We start from the raw sequence: 19,089 nt of genomic DNA, 5'->3' as shown, positions 1-19,089 counted from the left end.
TATGAACTCATGAATATGAACTCATGTTCTTTCTAATCTGAACATAGGATGAAATATTGATATATGGTGATATAATGTGGTTGTGTTACTCTACTCTGTATTCTGCATTCTTATGGAAATTAACTGAAATGTGTTGTTGGTTTTGAGCATGTAACATAAGCTTGAAGTAAGTGAGGTGATGAATACCTTAATGTTTGGTTGGCTGTTGTTGAGGTACTAGATGAACTGGAATAGCTCTGAAATAATTCAAGATTGCTGTTCTTGTATTAATGCAGGTGGAATATGGAAGAAGGTGAAGAAACTGAACCAAGCTTACCTCTGAAATTTTGGCAGCAGGGCGATGAATGCAGATTTCTCCTGGGTGAATTCCCTTGTGAAGATTGGGAGTGAAAATGGTGTAATATTGCATAATTGAGTGATGAGTGGTGGGAAAAATGATGAGCGGTGGGGGAAAGTGAGTGGTGGGGAAAATTGGTGTAGAGAAGTGGGGAACAAAAATTAATGGAAAGAAAAAGAAAGAAAAAAAAATGTAGAGAAGAATTAATGATGTATTTTCTATGTCTCGGTGATTCTGTAACTGTAATAAAATACTGGCTTCGATTCTGCTTGATACTGTATTTACATAAATCTCGATTTCGACATATGATATCTCTCTAAAATCGATAAGTTATAAAATGAATTTAAATTAAATCCGTAGATTTAATTCGTTCGTTGTTCTGATATCTAAATTAAATCCGCAGATTTAATTAACTTCCTGAGTCGGAAATAATTCACGATCTGAGTAAAAATAAAATCAAATTCCATCTCGCTTAAATAAATAACGTGACTTTGCTAAGTCAGTTATAACTCTGAAATAATATCATTGACTGCTTTAACAATATAAATTCAGGATCATAAGCTGAATTCATATCAGGATAATAACCGTTTTCATTCACTGATGAACAAAAATAAACACTCATTACTGGATTTAAAATATATAAAAGAGCGGGTCACTACACCACCAGCTCCTGAAAGGTCGGATGCAAGGTCCACATATTAAGAAAACGGAAAGGCCTCCGACCAGAAGGGTTTGTCAATTTGCATTGCAACACCAACGGAGAGTGATCCGAAGTGAGGCGAGGCAGGACAGCAGTAACCAACGACGACCAGAGATCAGCAAAACCCTGCGAAAACAAAGCACGATCTAAAACAGATTCCACATGGTGTGGTAAAAATCTACGTCCCGACCAAGTGAATCGAAGCCCCTCCGTAGGGGATTCAATAAAGCCAGAGTCATCAATAAAATCACAAAACTCCTCACAAGAACCTCTATGTGGCGAAGCTAAACTCAGACGCTCATGAGCACCTTTCACCGCATTAAAATCGCCCATGAAAACCATTTTTCCAGAAACGAAACGAAGAAGATCATGCCAGAGATCACGGCGGTCATTTTGGTCATTCGAACCATGAACAAAAGCAATACGAAAATCATAACTATGCCACAGGCAGTCCACCACAACCACCTGATCAGAAGAGAACAAAACATTAGTAACAACAGAAGAGTGAACAAAAACCCAAATATTCGAACAGCGAGGAGACCGGCAGTTTTGATGCACCGGGACAAGATTCAACGAATGCCAGTAACTCTGTCTAACTTTCCGAAACGCCCGTTTCGGTTCAAGAATGCCCAACACCACCGGGCTAAAAGAATTACAATGCTCCTTCAGCAGACGTTTGGATTCATCCGTTAAACCACGGACATTCCATGCAATAATATTCATCAGAATTAATTTATGTTAGCGGAGGCAGCTCCGCTTCTTTCAACCTCTTCCGCCCAGCTCTCTTTGGCGACGCTCTCCATGGCTAGAGCGCTGTCTCTATTACTTGTATCAATCACAAAAGTACGCGACGTATCCCCCGTGTTACGAAGTCTACTTTTAATGCTTGTGTCCGCTTGCCTGTTTGCTGTGTTCTCCGCTGCCCTAGCAGCTTGGTCCTGTTTGGATGGTCTTCCTCGTCGCTTAGCAGGAGCAACTGTTTCTGGCATGGGCGCTTTAGCTATCGCCAAAATCTGCTCAAGTCTTTGAGCTTTCAAGGCATTATTAACAGCAATATCATCCGTTGTGGAAACGTACTTCCCACTGCTGTCATAGTTCACTTCTTCATCCTCATCCGAAACCTCCTCCGAGATATGTCCATCATTGATCGCAGAAATGTTGACTGGCTGATCAAACACCGAGTTTTTACAAGGTTTTAGACACTCGGCCAACCTATCAGGGCCGTAGTGTTCAGCAGAATTGGAATCATCCAAAGATTTACCCCTAGAAAGAGGTACCCGCCGCTGCTGCTCCGGTTCTTCAAGCAATTCAGTGCCTTCGTTAGCCAACAGGGCAAAACTGTTGTTCGACGCCGAAACCGGCAAGCTTAACTGTTTATGGTGATCATTTTTCTGAAGTGAGTAACATCCCGGGTCCGAACGAGCTGGGGAAACCTGTAAACCCACCTCAACCGGCCTATCTCCCTTGGCTGTCTCCTGCTCATGTTCTCTCTCGTCTCTAGCATCACCAGAGATAGGTTGCCACTGTTTCCCATTTTTAACCAAAGGCATTTGACTTCTATCTTGAACATCCTCTTCCACAACCGTCTTCTTAACGGAGATTTTCCGACACTTTTCGATGGGATGTCCTGTAAGTCTAACTCAATAAGAAGGCGCGCGAACTGCCCAAAATCACGACGGGCCGAGGCTCCGTCAATTTTAATAGGATGACCAATGTACCGCCCAATCCCGGCTAGAATCTCAGGATGCCAATACTCAATTGGCAAATAATGTATCCTCACCCATACATTCGCCATGGAAGAATTCTCTTTAAATGGATCAAAGTGTTTGGACCATTCTCGAAGACGTACATGACCACAAGATAATTCCCAGACCGGCTTGGCTTTAGCACGAGTTTTGTCTTCAGGAGTCCGGAAAACCAGCGTATAATACCCTTTCCCAAGAGGAATAAGTTGCCACTCAGATTCTAATTTCCAAATTTTGTGAAGTTCTGCCTTGAGAAGCAATGCAGGTTGAGGTTTGTCTCCTTTACGAAGGAAAAGACGACCAATAATAGCATGAGAGAATTCCTTACTGACTTCTTGCGCATATAGGTGCTGTGGAACTTTTAAGGAGAACTGCTCTCCCTCTTTGGTGGGACGTAATGAGTGAAACCGATGAGCAGGTAGGTCGGGACGTCTCGGTGGCCTGTTCATCGTGATATCAGCATACGATTTGGATTTGGGCATGTTATCAGCCCCCACATCCGAATCATTTGGGTTTGAGATAGCTGTGGCGTTAGGTATAGCAACTTCTCGTTCCTCCACAAAAGCAGAATCTGCTCCGTTACCGCCAGCCAAGCCCGCACCAGTCTTTGTGTAGTCATTCATCGGGGAATTATTGCAGGCAAAATTGTTCGAAACTATTGGGAGATTCAGACCTCCCGGAGAAGTCATGTGGTACCAAAAAACTCCTGCAGCAAGAGCCAGAAAAGCAAACAGACAGCAGCTAAACAAGGGAGCAACGCATAGCAACTTTGGTGCTTTTTGTCAAACAGCTGGTGTGCTGTTTTTGGGATGGAGACGCCAAGGACGGACTGCAGCGAGCAGCGTCTGGGTGGTGTCGTAGTCAACGCCGGGTTCGCCGCGCTGGTGCTGCTGGAGCACCGGTCGCCGCGTTGCTGCTCTGCACCGGTCGCCGCTCTGCAAGTCGCCGCTGCTGCTGGATCTGCCGGTCGCCTCGCTGCAAGACGCCGATGTGGCTGGGCTGCTGCTCGCCGCTCTGCAGGTCGCTGCTGCTGCTGGATCGCCGGTCGCCGCTGCTGCTGGAAAGTCGCCGCGCTGCCGGTCGCCGCTGCTGCTCGTTCTGCCGGATCTGCAAGTCGCGCCGGATCTCAAAGAAGCATCGCGAATTTAGAGAATATATCGCTGTGTAGTTGCCCACCGGAATTTAGAGAATATATCGCTGGAGGAGAAGAGTCCGCGCCGCACCGGAAAGGAGGAGGCCGTCCTCGTGACTCTGGCAGACACGCCGGAGAAGACGTCGCCGACGCCGAAAGGATGACCAAAATCTCTGTTCTCAAACGCGTTCAAGAGAGAGAGAAAATATTATGGAAAGATTATGGGTAATCTTTTCCTTTATAGTATCATGGATATTTATGTAAAACATAAATTCAAATAAATAAATTAATTTTTTTAGAGTTTGAAAATATATAAAATGACCAAAAAGTCCAATTATGTGCGCACATATTATGTGTGTTTAGCAGTACTCATAAATTTATTATAAACATTATAGATCCATTATAAAATGACGAGTTCAAAAAATTAAAATTTCCATCCCTTATATGAGATTCGAACTATATGTCATAAATTCATTCAAAAATTGAATTTACAATAATTTTTGAATTAAAAATAGTTCATACTTTCTATTCTCATAATCCCTTAAAATATTGATCTTTTGCTATTTCGATACGTATCATAAAAATATTTACTTTTCAATTTTATATGTTGGCCCACCACAAACCGCCGCCTGTTTTCTCACTATAATTTTTTTTTTATTTATTTATAACATATTCATTTAATATTTTTAAAGTCCCGTTCCATCAAAAATAATAAATAAAATATTATTTCATACAATATAAACTCATTTGAATTATTCCCAATAAAAAGCAAATGAAAAGTCTTGTTCCATCTCCTAAAAAAAAAACAAAAGTCTTGTTCCATACTTCCATTAATCAAAATTAAACACCAGCCGAAATAACAAATTTGCCCCAATTCGCACTCTAATCAAACACAAATCAACAAAGAAAAGTCAAAATTGACGCCTCCTTCCCTTATCTATATAAATCCGTACTCCCAAAATTCTGCGCACACACATATATAGTAATTAACAATCCCTCTCCCTCTCTCCCCCTCTCTCTCTCTCTCTCTATCTTAAAGAAAAAGCCATGAGTTCCCTCAGCTGCTCTGAGCAGCTGGCGCCGCTCTTCGGCCCCAACGCCACGAACGCCGTCGCCGCCGCGCAATACATCTGCGGCCAGTTCGACACCGTCTCCGACAACTTCGCGAACACCGGCTTCGCCATCGACACTACGTACCTCCTCTTCTCCGCCTACCTCGTCTTCTCCATGCAGCTCGGCTTCGCCATGCTCTGCGCCGGCTCCGTCCGCGCCAAGAACACCATGAACATCATGCTCACCAACGTCCTCGACGCCGCCGCCGGTGGCCTCTTCTACTACCTCTTCGGCTTCGCCTTTGCCTTCGGCGCCCCATCCAACGGCTTCATCGGCCGCCACTTCTTCGGCCTCAAAGACGTCCCCACCGACGCCTTCGACTACAGCAACTTCCTCTACCAGTGGGCCTTCGCCATCGCCGCCGCCGGCATCACCTCCGGCTCCATCGCCGAACGCACCCAATTCGTGGCCTATCTAATCTACTCCTCCTTCCTGACCGGGTTCGTTTACCCGGTCGTCTCACACTGGTTCTGGTCCGGAGACGGTTGGGCCAGCCCGACCAACACGGGTAACTTATTATTCGGAACCGGAGTCATCGACTTCGCCGGGTCGGGCGTGGTTCATATGGTAGGCGGTATTGCCGGTCTATGGGGAGCTTTAATAGAAGGCCCGAGAATCGGCCGGTTCGACCATTCCGGCCGGGCCGTGGCCCTCCGCGGCCACAGCGCTTCTCTAGTAGTTTTAGGAACCTTCCTTTTATGGTTTGGGTGGTACGGGTTCAATCCCGGTTCATTCAACAAAATCCTAATCCCCTACGCTACTAAAAGCTACTACGGCCAGTGGTCCGCCGTGGGGAGAACGGCGGTTACCACCACTCTAGCCGGCTGCACGGCGGCTCTGACGACTCTATTCGGAAAACGGATCCTCTCCGGCCACTGGAACGTGACGGACGTCTGCAACGGGCTTTTAGGCGGATTCGCGGCGATCACGGCAGGCTGCTCGGTGGTGGAGCCGTGGGCGGCGGTGGTGTGCGGATTCGTGGCGGCGCTGGTGCTGATCGGTTGCAATATGCTGGCGGAGCGGCTCAAATTCGACGATCCGCTCGAGGCGGCTCAGCTGCACGGCGGCTGCGGCGCGTGGGGGGTGATCTTCACGGCGCTGTTCGCGACGGAGAAGTACGTGAACGAGGTGTACTCGGGCAAGCCGGGGCGGCCGTACGGGCTGTTCATGGGCGGCGGCGGGCGGCTGCTGGCGGCGCATTTGATCCAGATCCTGGTTGTGGCCGGGTGGGTCAGCGTCACCATGGGCCCTTTGTTCTACATTTTGCATCGGCTTAAGCTGCTCCGGATCTCCAAGGAGGATGAGCTAGCGGGTATGGATCTGACCCGGCATGGTGGCTTTGCTTACGTGTACGAAGATGACTCGCATAAGCAAGGGATTCAAATGAGGAGAGTAGAGCCAAGTCCTAACTCCAACCAAATTTAGAAAAAAAATTGTGTGAAGGGTTTAATCTCTATTTTATTTTTAATTTTTTTAGATGAGGGAAATTCGAGAGTGTGTAGTATTGGACAAAATGCAAATCCTCCTATTTTAGTGTATTAATTACTTCAATGATATGCATATTTCTGTTATATGTGCTATTTGTGTAAGCATAAAAAATATTTGGTAGTGTGTAAAGAATTTGAAAGAAATGTGGAATGGTAAATATTTGGATTGAGTTTGATATTTGAGTGTTTGTAAATATAATGTGAACATAATTTTGTTGAAGTTAATTAATTTTATTATGTTTTTGACTATTCTAAACCATAGTACAAGTCTTTAGTCATAATGTGGAACGGTCTATTATAATGGGAGCACTATGAATTAAATGGTGGTGTCTTACTAGGGAGATGTGACATCAAAATTTCGACTTTTTGTTCACTTTCCTTTTTCTTTTCTTTTTGTGAAAAGGATATCATTTTAGTTTTGTATGACTACATTAATTATTAGGTATGGGTTGAGGAGTTGAGCCTTATTCTTTTATTGACCACGTCTGTGCAGTCACATGTCGACTGTCGTGTATAATTAAGAAGCATAATATTTATTGATTTAATCATTAAATTATCGACGTATCTCAAGCCAATTTATGTATTGGTTTCCAACTAAGTAACCGTGCAGTTGAATTAATTAGATTCTCGTTTGATGTTGTATTTTATATTTTATCTATATTTATTAGTTATGTATATATATTAGTTGTCAAATGAATCAAAGTATTGATGTGTGTATTATTAGTCAACTAAATCAAGGAATTTCACCTGTAGCCATTGGTATTGTAATGTAGTTTTTAAGCACTGTTAGATTTACAATTTGAAATACTAAGTCATTTCTTTTTTAATTTGAAAAAAGTTCAAGCAAATTTTATTGTATATTACAAAGTGTAGTGATTAACTAACATTAAACATAAGATCTGAGAGCGTCCAATGCAACGATGCTACCGTATGGATGTTGATGCTCTTTTTGACCTGAACTGTCATACTTTTGGGACATGAGTGATTATCAGAGATTATGAAAGACAAGTTAAGATTGTTGTTGCGAAGAAGACAATGCCGAAGTCAAGCAACGCAATGGGAGAAATTATCACGGTCGTGTATGGTATCATTACTAGTATGGAACATTACCTCATACGTATTGAGATTTTTACAGACTCCAGGTACGTAGCAAGAGTTACAGCGCGAGAAGAAGATGAAGAGAAGTTTCTCCCAAGTGACATCCGCGAAATTTTGTCTTCAACTAGAGATAAATTTCCGGTGAATGTGTGTCATATGTATAGAATGATGAATAGAGCTATTCATAGTCTTGCTCAATTTGCTCGTTTTTGTTGCTTGAATAAAAGTTTGTCTTTTACCTAAAAAAAATATACTACGTTGCATGTTAGCGTATGTATTTTATTTATTTATTTTCTATCAATTATAAAAATCATCCAATCAAAAAAAAAATTAATTATAAAAATCATAAACTTTTAATTATAATTAGGGGTGGAAAATTGGGTACCCGCGGGTACCCTACCCGCAAAATACGGGTACCCGCGGGACGAAAACTGCCGAAAACGGCACCCTCACCCGACCCTCTTCCCCTATGTGGGTACCCGAATACCCGCAGCGGATACCCGCTGCGGGTATGAGGGTACCCTCACAGTCCCGCGATTTTTTTTTAATTGTAATTTTGCGGGTTTTTGGTCCCTGGTGAGGAGCAATATATGCAGAGTAGGGAGAGAGTACAAATCAGAGGAATCACTCTCATCAGAGGAGCCGTATGGGTCAGAAGAACCATCGTTACCAGAAGGATTTCATCCATCAGAGGAATAACTCTAGCCAGAGGAGTCATCCACACCAGAGAAGTCATTCTTGACAGAAGAGCCCTCTTCTCCAGATGAGTCATCCACGCCGGAAAAGTCACCATCGCCAGAGGAGACGCCTTTACCAGAGACGACGTGTTTGCCAGAGGAATCCTTCATGTCAGAGATGTCAACATCACCAGAGAAGGCACCTTCGCCAGAGAAGACATTTCCATCAGAGGAGCCAATAAACGTGCGGGAAGGTCTCCCGCGTATTATCGGAATTACCATTGTACCCTTCCATCACGCAAGGCACATGCGCCGAAGATGTTTTTACTATTTTACCCCTCCGCTCGTAAATCTATAAATAGGGCCCGAGCTCGTGTATTATTTTACGCTATCTCATATTTTCGAATACGACTGATATTTTCTCCTTTCGTGCAAGATTTCCGATTGTTCTTTACTCCGTCTTCTTCCAGTCATTACACTAGGTATAGTTCATGGTTTTTCTCCATAGTTTTAGGTGTTGGTTTCATTAAACACCAACTGGCGCCGTCTGTGGAAAACAATGGGCTAAGGCGTGAGAATTCCACCCCCTGCGTATGCAGATCCGGAATCGTCGCCGGATTTGCATGCGTAGGTCCCAATTACGCCATCATTCGGATGTTTCAAGTTATTGTAGATCAGTTTTTATGTTTTCGTGCAAATTTACTTACAAGTTCGGGGGATCTACGTTCAATTGTGTTTTTGTGCATGGGGAAAAGGTGGCGACGGTTATAAATTATGAATTAGGGAAAATTTACGTTTCTTCACTGTGGATCGGGATAATTATGGGCAAACGTGAGTTTCCTTTGGAGAATGGAGAGATTATTCGTAGATCTAACGGTTTTATCGGTGAATTATGGAATTTTGGCTCTGTTTTTGCTTAATGATTGGCTCTGTGTTGGGGATTTGTGGGTTTGCAGCGATAGGATGTTAGTTAGCACTCCATTTTGGTTATGATTGGGCTTGCGTGGTTGATATGTGAGTGTTTTTTGTTCGTGGATGGTGCTTATCAGTATTTTCCATGTTTTTATGGTTAATCCTCGTGTTTTATCGGTGGATCGGGGAATAGTGTTTTGTTTTCGTTATGATGAGGCTGATACTGTTAATTTACTGGTATTTTTCATTTAAGAATGATGTTTATCAATGTTTCCATGGTTTCTATGGTTAGTCTTCGTTGTGCTTGGGCTCGTGTGGTTAAATCTGTGGGTCTTCTTCGTTTGAGGCTTGATAATTACCGTTACTTCCTTTGCCTGGATGACAAATCTTCGTTCTATATCGTTGGATCGGAGTTAATGCCCTGTTTTTGTTATGTTGGCTCTGTGCTGAGGGTTTATAGACGTTTTCCGTTTAAGGGAGGGGGCTTATGGGTGTTTTCCGTGATTTTCGTGGTTAATCTTCGATTTCGGTGATTGAATTGGGAAGTTATGCTCTGATCCTGATGTATTGGAGTTCTTCGTTGCGGATCTGTGGGTTTTTGTGGTTAATCGTCGATGTCGAGAGTATTTATTGTCGTTGATACAAGAGTTTTACCTCAATAATATGATGATTAAACACTTTGTCTTAGTTATGGTGAGATCCGTATTGTTGTTTTGTGAGTGATCTTCACTTTTGGGAAACGATTATTCATGATTCCCCATGTTTTCCTTGACTAATCTTCGAATTATTAGCTTCATCTCTTACATAATTCCTTTTCTTATCATGTTTAATGCAATCGTGCTAACATATCTTCTGGTGGTAGCTCTGCTTGTATTTATCTCTGGGTATCTTGCGTCTGTTGAAGTTTTATTGAGGGCTCTGTTTTCTCAATCTGTACTCTGGGTTTATTTCCCCGAGTGTAGAATTACTTGGAAGGGAATTTTTTAACGGTCTCTGCACCGGAAGCCGGGATTTCTTATTGGATTTCTTACATTGGGACTCCAATCGGTAATAAGGGGTTCCCTCTTTCGTCGTTAGAATGGTTTCTCACTTTGTTTATGTGTAGGTACCATGGGATCATCAGATGCACACCGCAACCTAGAAAGGGAGTTCGACTCCGCTGCTCTCACCACTGAGATGCCACCTTCATTGTTCCCGGGCCTACAGGGCAATGCTACCTTCACTGCCCCACCAGGGTTTCAGGCTATCCCCGCCACTCCGTTGACAGGGTTGAATGCAAGCCTCCAGAGATCTGCTCTGGTGACTCCAGGATCTGACATGCCATGCTTAACTCCCGCGTCTGGAGCGGGACAACTCACGTTTGGATCGATGGAACAGATGATGGCGCTGCTTCACTACTCCGCTGTGCGTCAGGCACTAGGAACTCCCATGTTGTCCACTGTTCCCACTGTAGCTCCACTGGTGGGAACGGCTACTTTGCAGGGCACTGAGGCCCCACCTCCCGCTGCTCAGGAGGTAAACACTTTAGCAATCAACAAACAAGCTGCGATGCCTCTGGAAGTGCAAGGGGACCCGGCTGACAGGGAAGTGGAAAGAAGACCAGAGGGGAGTCGGGTCAGACTCAACAGTGTTGTGAGAAAGGAGAGGGTTGACGAGTCTGATAGTCAATCCGTCTCCTTGGTGTTCGAGGAAGAGAGACCGAGGGAGAAAGCTCGGCTAAAAAACCAAGTGTCTCAGCTGAAACATCAACTCCAGGATCTGGAGGAATCACTGAGGGAGAAATCCCGAAGGGAGGACAGGGAACAAAGGTCAGGAAAATCGCACCGGGTGGAGAAGTCCCATCGATCGGAAAAATCGCGCTACACAGAGAGGTCAGAGGAAAGAGAGCCGGAGTATTCCTCTGGCAGACATGAATATAGAGTCCACAAGCGCCACGCTCATGAAGTACCCAGGGACAGGAGGGAACAGGGGAGGCATAAGGGGGACAAGAGAGCTAAGACATCGAGGTTCCACCCGATCAACAACCGCAGTCCTTTCTCGGACGATATTTTGGCAGATGCCTTACCTAGAAGCTACAAGCCCATCTCACTGGATTATGATGGCACTACCGATCCGGAGGTACACCTCAATCGGTTTGAAGGGTTGGTTACGTTGCACATGTACACGGAGGGCATCAAGTGCCGGATCTTCTCCACTACCCTTACTGGACCAGCTCAGTTATGGTTTGGGACGTTGCCCCCAAATTCCATTCACTCTTTCGAAGAATTACAGACTCGTTTTTTGCGTCAGTTCGCGAGTTCACGGAGGGTAGGGAAGTCAGCCCTTTCGCTGATGGATATTAAGCAGGAGCAGGGAGAAACGCTTCGGGAGTACACAGCAAGGTTTAACCTTGCCGCTCTGGAGGTGCCAGAGGCAGAATCGCAAATTAAAAACTGCGCCTATGTCAGAGGACTCAGGCCAGGGATCTTTTTTGACGAATTACAAATTCGACCAGCAAGGGATTTTGATGACATCATGGCAAGGCTGCCGGGTTATCTACAATTGGAGGATGCTAAAATGGCGAGGAAGGTGGAAAATGAGAAACACAGGGTCAAGAAAGCTGAGGAAGCACCCGAAAGACAAAGACATCAAGATAGGGCCCCATTCAGAGGGTTGCCTCCGAGAGTACTCCCACCCCAGGGAGGAATGCCGCCCCAACAACAGCGTACTGTGAATGAGGTTACGCGGTTTACCGAATACACGCCCTTGATTAAACCACAAGAAGAAATTTTTCATCTGATAAAGGATCAGCCGTTCTTTAGGGCACCGGGGACCTACCGGACTGGGCCGCCGCAGGAAGGGCCTAACAATAAGTTGTGTGAATATCACAATTCCTTCGGGCATTATACGAAATATTGTGGACACCTTAAGCACCAATTGGAGTTCTTGGTGCGCCAGGGATGTCTCGACCACTTCATTGACAGGGGAAATGAAGGTCAGAGGAGGACTGATCAGAGGGATCAGCGGGATCAGAGAGATCAGCGAGATCAGAGGGATCAAAGAAATAACCGGGATCAGCGACGAGAGCAGGGGAACAACAACAGAGATCGCAGGCTCGATGATAACCAGGATAATCGCAGAGAAGGGGCAGATAGACAAAATCTTCCTCCCCCCCGTATAGAAGGGAAGTTCACATGATTTGTGGGGAAAACGGGATGCCCACATCAAATAGGGCTAAAAAGCAAGTCGTCAGAGCAGTCAAAACAGGGTATTATCCTAAAAGGGTCATGGAAGTCACCAGCGCGGCAGAGGAGCCGGCAATCACTTTTGGAGCAGAGGATATACGCACATTAATGTATCCGCATGATGATGCGCTGGTCATCACGGCGGACATCGCCGGCTGCATTATTCACCGTATTTTCGTGGATTCGGGCAGCGCTGTAAACATCTTGTACAAGGAATGTCTCCAAAATATGGGAATTAACGCTCATGTTGAGCCGACAAATGCTCCTCTGTTTGGGTTTGGAGGAGAGATGGTCATGCCCCTGGGGTATGTAGAGCTGCCGTTGATTCTTGGCAGTACAGTGGCGGGCAACAAAACAAGGATGGTACGTTTCTTAGTGGTGGATATGCCTAAACCCTCGTACAATGTCATACTCGGCCGGCCCGCCTTGACGGCATTCAAGGCGGTTATCTCTTTGTTTCACCTAAAAATGAAGTTTCCAATCGAGGGTGGAAGAGTGGGAGAAGTTTGTGGCGATCAGACGACATCAAAAGCATGCCACGTGCAAATGCTCACACAGTCAGCAGGGCAGAAAAGGGAAAGATGGACAGAGGGGGCGAACGCCCGGAAGAGGGGGAAAGTGGGCGAGGTGCATGCCCCAGCAGAGGAGCGCCAAGAGTTGGCGGATTTATTAAAAGACAGAGACTCCACAGAGAAAACCGCGCTGGTGTCCACTAGCGATGTTTGCAATATGATAGAGTTATTTCCAGGGAAAGAGGGTTTCCAGACTAAGATTGGATCAGCCATGAGTGATCAAGTCAGAGAAGAGCTCATTGGTTGTCTCCGGCGAAATGCGGATGTGTTCGCTTTCAGCACCGCAGATTTGAAGGGAATCGATAGAGGGTTGGCGGAGCATTGCCTCAACGTGGACCCTAAGGTCAAGCCGGTAAAGCAACGGACAAGGAATTTTGGGGCTGAAAAGGACACTGCCATCAGAGAGCAGGTCTATGAACTATTGAAAGCTGGGCATATTGTGGAAGTGCAATACCCGGAGTGGATCTCAAACGCAGTGATGGTACCCAAGAAGACAAACACCTGGAGGATGTGTGTGGACTTCCGAGATTTAAACGCCGCTTGTCCGAAGGACCACTATCCTCTGCCGAGGATTGACCAATTGGTGGACTCCACTTCAGGATGTGCCTTATTATCCATGATGGATGCGTACCAAGGGTATCATCAGGTAAAGATGAACAAGGAAGACATCGCCAAAACGGCCTTTGCCGTCTGTTGTGGCGTATATGGGTGGAAGAGTATGCCGTTCGGTCTGAAGAATGCAGGAGCCACATATCAGCGGATGATGGAGAAAATTTTCAAAGAACAGCTTGCTAAGAATATCTCAGTATACGTAGACGATATGCTCGTACGGAGTAACAGGGCAGAGGACCATGTGGCGGATCTGGAAGAAATCTTCACAGTAGTCAGAGATCACAGACTCATGTTGAACCCAGCCAAGTGCACTTTTGGGGTCACAACAGGGAAATTCTTGGGGTATAAAGTCACACCAGCAGGGATTGAGGTCAACGCCGACAAGGTCAAAGCTATTTTGGAAATGACACCGCCTAGAGGAATCAAGGAGGTGCAGACTCTGAACGGGCGTATCACTGCCCTAAGCAGGTTTATATCGAGATCGGCAGAACGGAGCATGCCGTTTTTCAAAGTACTGAGGAAGGGAACCAAGTTTTTGTGGACAGAGGAATGCCGCGCTGCGTTTGAGGATCTTAAAGTATACCTAGCGAAACTCCCAACCCTGACCAAGCCGGTCCCGGGAGAAACGTTGTATTTATACATAGCTATGGGGGAGGAGTCAATCAGCTCTGTGCTAATCAGAGAGGAAGGAAGTCATCAGAGACCTATCTATTTTGTCAGTAGAATTATTCAGGGCCCTGAGCTCAACTACACAGAGATCGAGAAGGCGGCTCTGGCGGTCATGATCACGGCAAGAAAGCTGAGGCCTTATTTCCTTTCACATCGAGTGGTGGTACGCACGTCTTTACCTTTTAAACAAGTTTTGGGGCGCGCGGATTTGTCGGGAAGAATGGTCAAATGGGCTGTGGAACTAGGGGAATATGATGTAGAGTACGAGCCACGAACGGCGATCAAGGCGCAGGCATTGGCAGACTTCATACAAGAAACAACTCGTCGTCCCATACCAGAGTTCTGGGTGGCTTATGTGGATGGGTCAGTGACAAAAGAGGGGTGCGGAATCGGGGTTTATATTACTTCACCGGGTTACGGGACATACCAGTTCGCCATCAAATTCACCTGTCGGTTATCTAACAATGAGGCGGAGTATGAGGCCGTGGTCAGAGGGGCTCATATCCTATCAGAGCTTAAAGCTGAGTGTGTCATTATAAAGACAGACTCCCAGTTGGTTGCACAACAATTCTCGGGAAGTTACAGTGTCAAGGATCAGAGGATGAAGGCGTACCATACCAAAATTAGCGAAATGAAAGAAAAATTCATGGAGTTTAAGCTCGAACAGATTTCTCGGGAGGAGAACACGAAGGCCGACCTACTGGCGCGCATGGCTAGCGCAGTAGAGCAAACTTGGAGCGACGAGATCATTCTACTCTGTGATACCAGAGAGATGGAAACTTCGCAGGTATTCTCGGTAGAGATCAGAGATGATTGGCGGGCTCCGATTATACACTTTCTGAAGACAGGGGAACGACTAAGCAGAGAATCCAACCAAAGGGCCCGCTATGAAAATTACTGCCTAATCAATGATCAACTCTTCAAAAGATCCTTTACTCAACCTCTGCTAAAATGTTTATCGCCAGAGGAAGCTAACTTTGCTCTGAAAGAGATTCATGCAGGTTGCTGCGGCGGGCACACCGAATTTCGAGACCTTGTACGCAAGATCATTCGGGCAGGTTTTTATTGGCCTCACATCAACCAGGAAGCCAGAGAGTTTGTCCGCAAGTGTGAAGCTTGCCAGCGGCATGCCGGGAAAATCAACATACCAGGGGAGCCCATGGGTGTAATGTACGCTGCTTGTCCGTTTGATAAATGGGGCATCGATATAGTGGGGAAGCTGCCTACAGCACCTGGAGGGAAATGCTTTCTCATTGTGGCAGTGGACTATTTTTCCAAATGGGTCGAAGCTGAGGCCGTGAGCAAGATCGATGAAGTTACAGTGGAACGTTTTATCTGGCGGAATATCTGCTGCAGATTCGGAGTGCCACGCATCATCGTGTCTGATAATGGGACTCAATTTACAGGGCAACGGGTTGCGGACTTCTGCGATCGAATGGATATCACACAGCGGTTTGTTTCGGTGGCTCATCCACAGGCAAATGGACAAGTGGAATTGGCTAATAGGACCATATGTGAGGGCATCAAGAAGAGGCTAAATCAGAGCAGAGGGAAGTGGGTGGAGGAGCTGGATACCGTTCTTTGGGCTTACCGAACTAGTCCAAAAACGGCGACAGGGGAGACACCATTCACACTGGTGTATGGATCCAATGCGGTGATACCAGCAGAGGCACGACTAGAATCATACCGGATTACCACGTATGACACTGAGCACAATGAGGAGCTCCGCCGAGCAGAGCTGGACTTGGTGGAGGCACAGAGGGAGGAAGCCCGTGTCAGAGCGGCCAAGTACAAAGGCATTATCAAAGCGGGATATGACAAACGGGTCAGAGTGAGGAAATTGTTGAAGGGAGATTTGGTTCTCAAGCGAGCTGATGCATTAAAGGTGGTGGGTAAGTTCGAAGCCAATTGGGAAGGGCCATACATCGTCACAGAGGTTTTGGGAGGCGGTGCGTACATATTGTCGGATTCAGACGGCAGAGCTCTACCCAGACCATGGAATATAAACACACTCAAAAAGTTCTATGTATAACTGCTTCTTAGCAGGAGTAATCACTTGTAGACCGGATACTCTTTTTCCCCACAGGGGTTTTAACGAGGTCCGGGGCCATAATATCAATAAAACAGATATGTGGTTCTAGGGAATTCCCTGGTGTTGTGTTTGTTTATTTCAATTTTTGTTTTCTTACATTACATATGCTACCTAACATGTTCGTGCAGAGCACTGCACATGTCACCAGAGGGGGGAGTAGGGTGTATACCCATAATCCTCAATTTTTAAATTCAAAATGCAAACTCAAAATGCAAACTGCTTCTTAGCAGGACAAGGGAGAAATAAATACAAAAACTGCTTCTTAGCAGGCCAAAGGGAAAACAAGCATCAGGGATGGACGTCTCTTCTTCCATGATCCAACACTCCGAGTTCTTCTTCGTGGCTGGGACACGCTCACCTTTCAGATCTACTTCAACTCCACTTTGTGTCTACAGAATACCAAGAAAAACAACAAGTCAAAATGCCAAAAAGAAAGAATACAGAGGAGGAACAAACCAAAGGCCAGATCTGAGGAACCAACGCTCAGATCCGGAAACCCAACGCCCAGATCTGAAAAATCAACGTCTAGATCTGAGAAGCCTGGTTATAAAACACTCAAGCAAGGGAACTCCACTCGTTACAACCACAAAGTTAGAGATCTACACCAGAAGCACAGGGGAAAAGGCGGAGCCCTCAGGGATGTGAATGTTCAGAGGGGAAATTCCCTTACTTGAGTGCCTTACAACCGATCTAGGGAGGCAAAACCTCAACAGATCCAGGGTTTGAAGGATCGGAAGAGGATATATATAGAGGCGATACTGGGATTAAGAAATGGGCTAAGGGGTAATGGGCCCGCATGAGCTTATGGGTCGGAGAAGGGAGTAAGAAATAATTGGGTCAACATGTTCATAACAGAGTATTGCACATGTCACCAGAGGGAGGAGTAGGGTGTATACCCGTAGGTCCCAATTTTTAAATTCAAAAATTGCTTCTCAGCAAGACTAGGGCAAACCAGAGGAATTACGCTCCACCAGAGCAGAGGGGTCATGCTCAACCAGAACAGAGGTTGCTGTCAATCGTAAGCCGCGAAAGTTGGTTGTGCCACCCGGGCCCTCCATGCTCCGCGCAGAGGTTCCTGACAATCGTAAGCCGCGAAAGTTGGTCGTGCCATTCGGGCCTTCCATGCTCCGCGCAGAGATAGCACTTAATCGTAAGCCGCGAAAGTTGGTTGCACCCCCCGGGTTTTCCATGCTCCGCGCAGAGGTTGCTTTAACCGTAAGCCACGAAAGTTGGTCACACCCCCCGGGTTTTCCATGCTCCGTGCAGGGTGTTCCTGTCAATCGTAAGCCGCGAAAGTTGGTTGTGCCGCCCGGGCCCTCCATGCTCCGCGCAGAGATAGCACTTAATCATAAGCCGCGAAAGTTGGTTGCACCCCCCGGGTTTTCCATGCTCCGCGCAGAGGTTGCATTTAACCGTAAGCCATGGAAGGTGGTGTGCACCCCCCGGGTCTGCCAAGCTCCGTGCAGGGTGATCGCTTAACCATAAGCCACGGAAGGAGGTGTGCACCCCCCGGGTCTACCAAACTCCGTGCAGGGTGATCCTTTAACCATAAGCCACGAAAGTTGGTCGCACCCCCCGGGTCTTCCATGCTCCGTGCAGGGGGTTACTATTCAATCGTAAGCCGCGAAAGTTGGTTGCGCCACCCGGGCCCTCCATGCTCCGCGCAGAGATTGCACTTAATCATAAGCCGCGAAAGTTGGTTGCACCCCCCGGGTTTTCCATGCTCCGCGCAGAGGTTGCATTTAACCGTAAGCCACGGAAGGTGGTGTGCACCCCCCGGGTCTGCCAAGCTCCGTGCAGGGTGATCGCTTAACCATAAGCCACGGAAGGAGGCGTGCACCCCCCGGGTCTACCAAACTCCGTGCAGGGTGATCCTTTAACCATAAGCCACGAAAGTTGGTCGCACCCCCCGGGTCTTCCATGCTCCGTGCAGGGGGTTACTATTCAATCGTAAGCCGCGAAAGTTGGTTGCGCCACCCGGGCCTTCCATGCTCCGCGCAGAGATTGCACTTAATCATAAGCCGCGAAAGTTGGTTACACCCCCCGGGTCCTCCATGCTCCGCGCAGAGGTTGCATTTAACCATAAGCCATGGAAGGTGGTGTGCACCCCCCCGGGTCTGCCAAGCTCCATGCAGGGTGTCCCTGTCAATCGTAAGCCGCGAAAGTTGGTTGTGCCGCCCGGGCCCTCCATGCTCCGCGCAGAGATAGCATTTAATCGTAAGCTGTGAAAGTTGGTCGTGCCACCCGGGCCTTCCATGCTCCACGCAGAGGGTTACTATTTAATCGTAAGCCGTGAAAGTTGGTCGTGCCACCCGGGCCTTCCATGCTCCACGCAGAGGGTTATTATTTAATCGTAAGCCGCGAAAGTTGGTTGCACCCTCCGGGTCTTCCATGCTCCGCGCAGAGTGCTCAAGCTTGAATGGGAAGCAGCTTGGATGGGAAGCAGCGCGGATGGGAAGCAGCTTGGATGGGAAACACGAAATCGCCAGCAAAGAAATCAACCAAATCCTCGTCAGAGGAGGCGGTGAAATCCTTCCTAGAGGAGTTAACCAAATCCTCGCCAGAGGAGCCATCACAATCCTCGCCAGAGGAGTCATCACCATCCTCGCCAGAGGAGTCATCACCATCCTCGCCAGAGGAGTCATCACCATCCTCGCCAGAGGAGGCATCATCATCCTCGCCTGAGGGGTCATCACAATCCTCGCCAGGGGAGTCATCA

At 46.8% G+C, this 19,089-nt stretch overlaps 1 protein-coding gene across 1 annotated transcript; it reads left to right on the top strand.

Annotated features, from left to right (window-relative positions):
* The first annotated feature begins 4,715 nt into the window (after window positions 1-4,715).
* LOC130991834 (ammonium transporter 1 member 1) lies at window positions 4,716-6,690 on the top strand. Its single transcript, XM_057916244.1, has one exon. It carries the CDS (start codon window positions 4,962-4,964, stop codon window positions 6,450-6,452), a length of 1,491 nt encoding a protein of 496 aa, XP_057772227.1. The 5' UTR covers window positions 4,716-4,961; the 3' UTR covers window positions 6,453-6,690.
* Window positions 6,691-19,089: the final 12,399 nt, after the last annotated feature.

Source organism: Salvia miltiorrhiza, chromosome 7 (assembly GCF_028751815.1).
Source record: "Salvia miltiorrhiza cultivar Shanhuang (shh) chromosome 7, IMPLAD_Smil_shh, whole genome shotgun sequence".
In the NCBI taxonomy this organism is placed as follows: Eukaryota; Viridiplantae; Streptophyta; class Magnoliopsida; order Lamiales; family Lamiaceae; genus Salvia; species Salvia miltiorrhiza.
The sequence above is the reverse complement of the archived record's forward strand: the minus strand, read 5'-3'. Positions and strand labels throughout refer to the sequence as shown.

Coding starts and splice junctions, on each gene's coding strand:
- LOC130991834 (XM_057916244.1), top strand. CDS start 4,962: ATGAGTTCCCTCAGCTGCTCTGAGCAGCTGGCGCCGCTCTTCGGCCCC.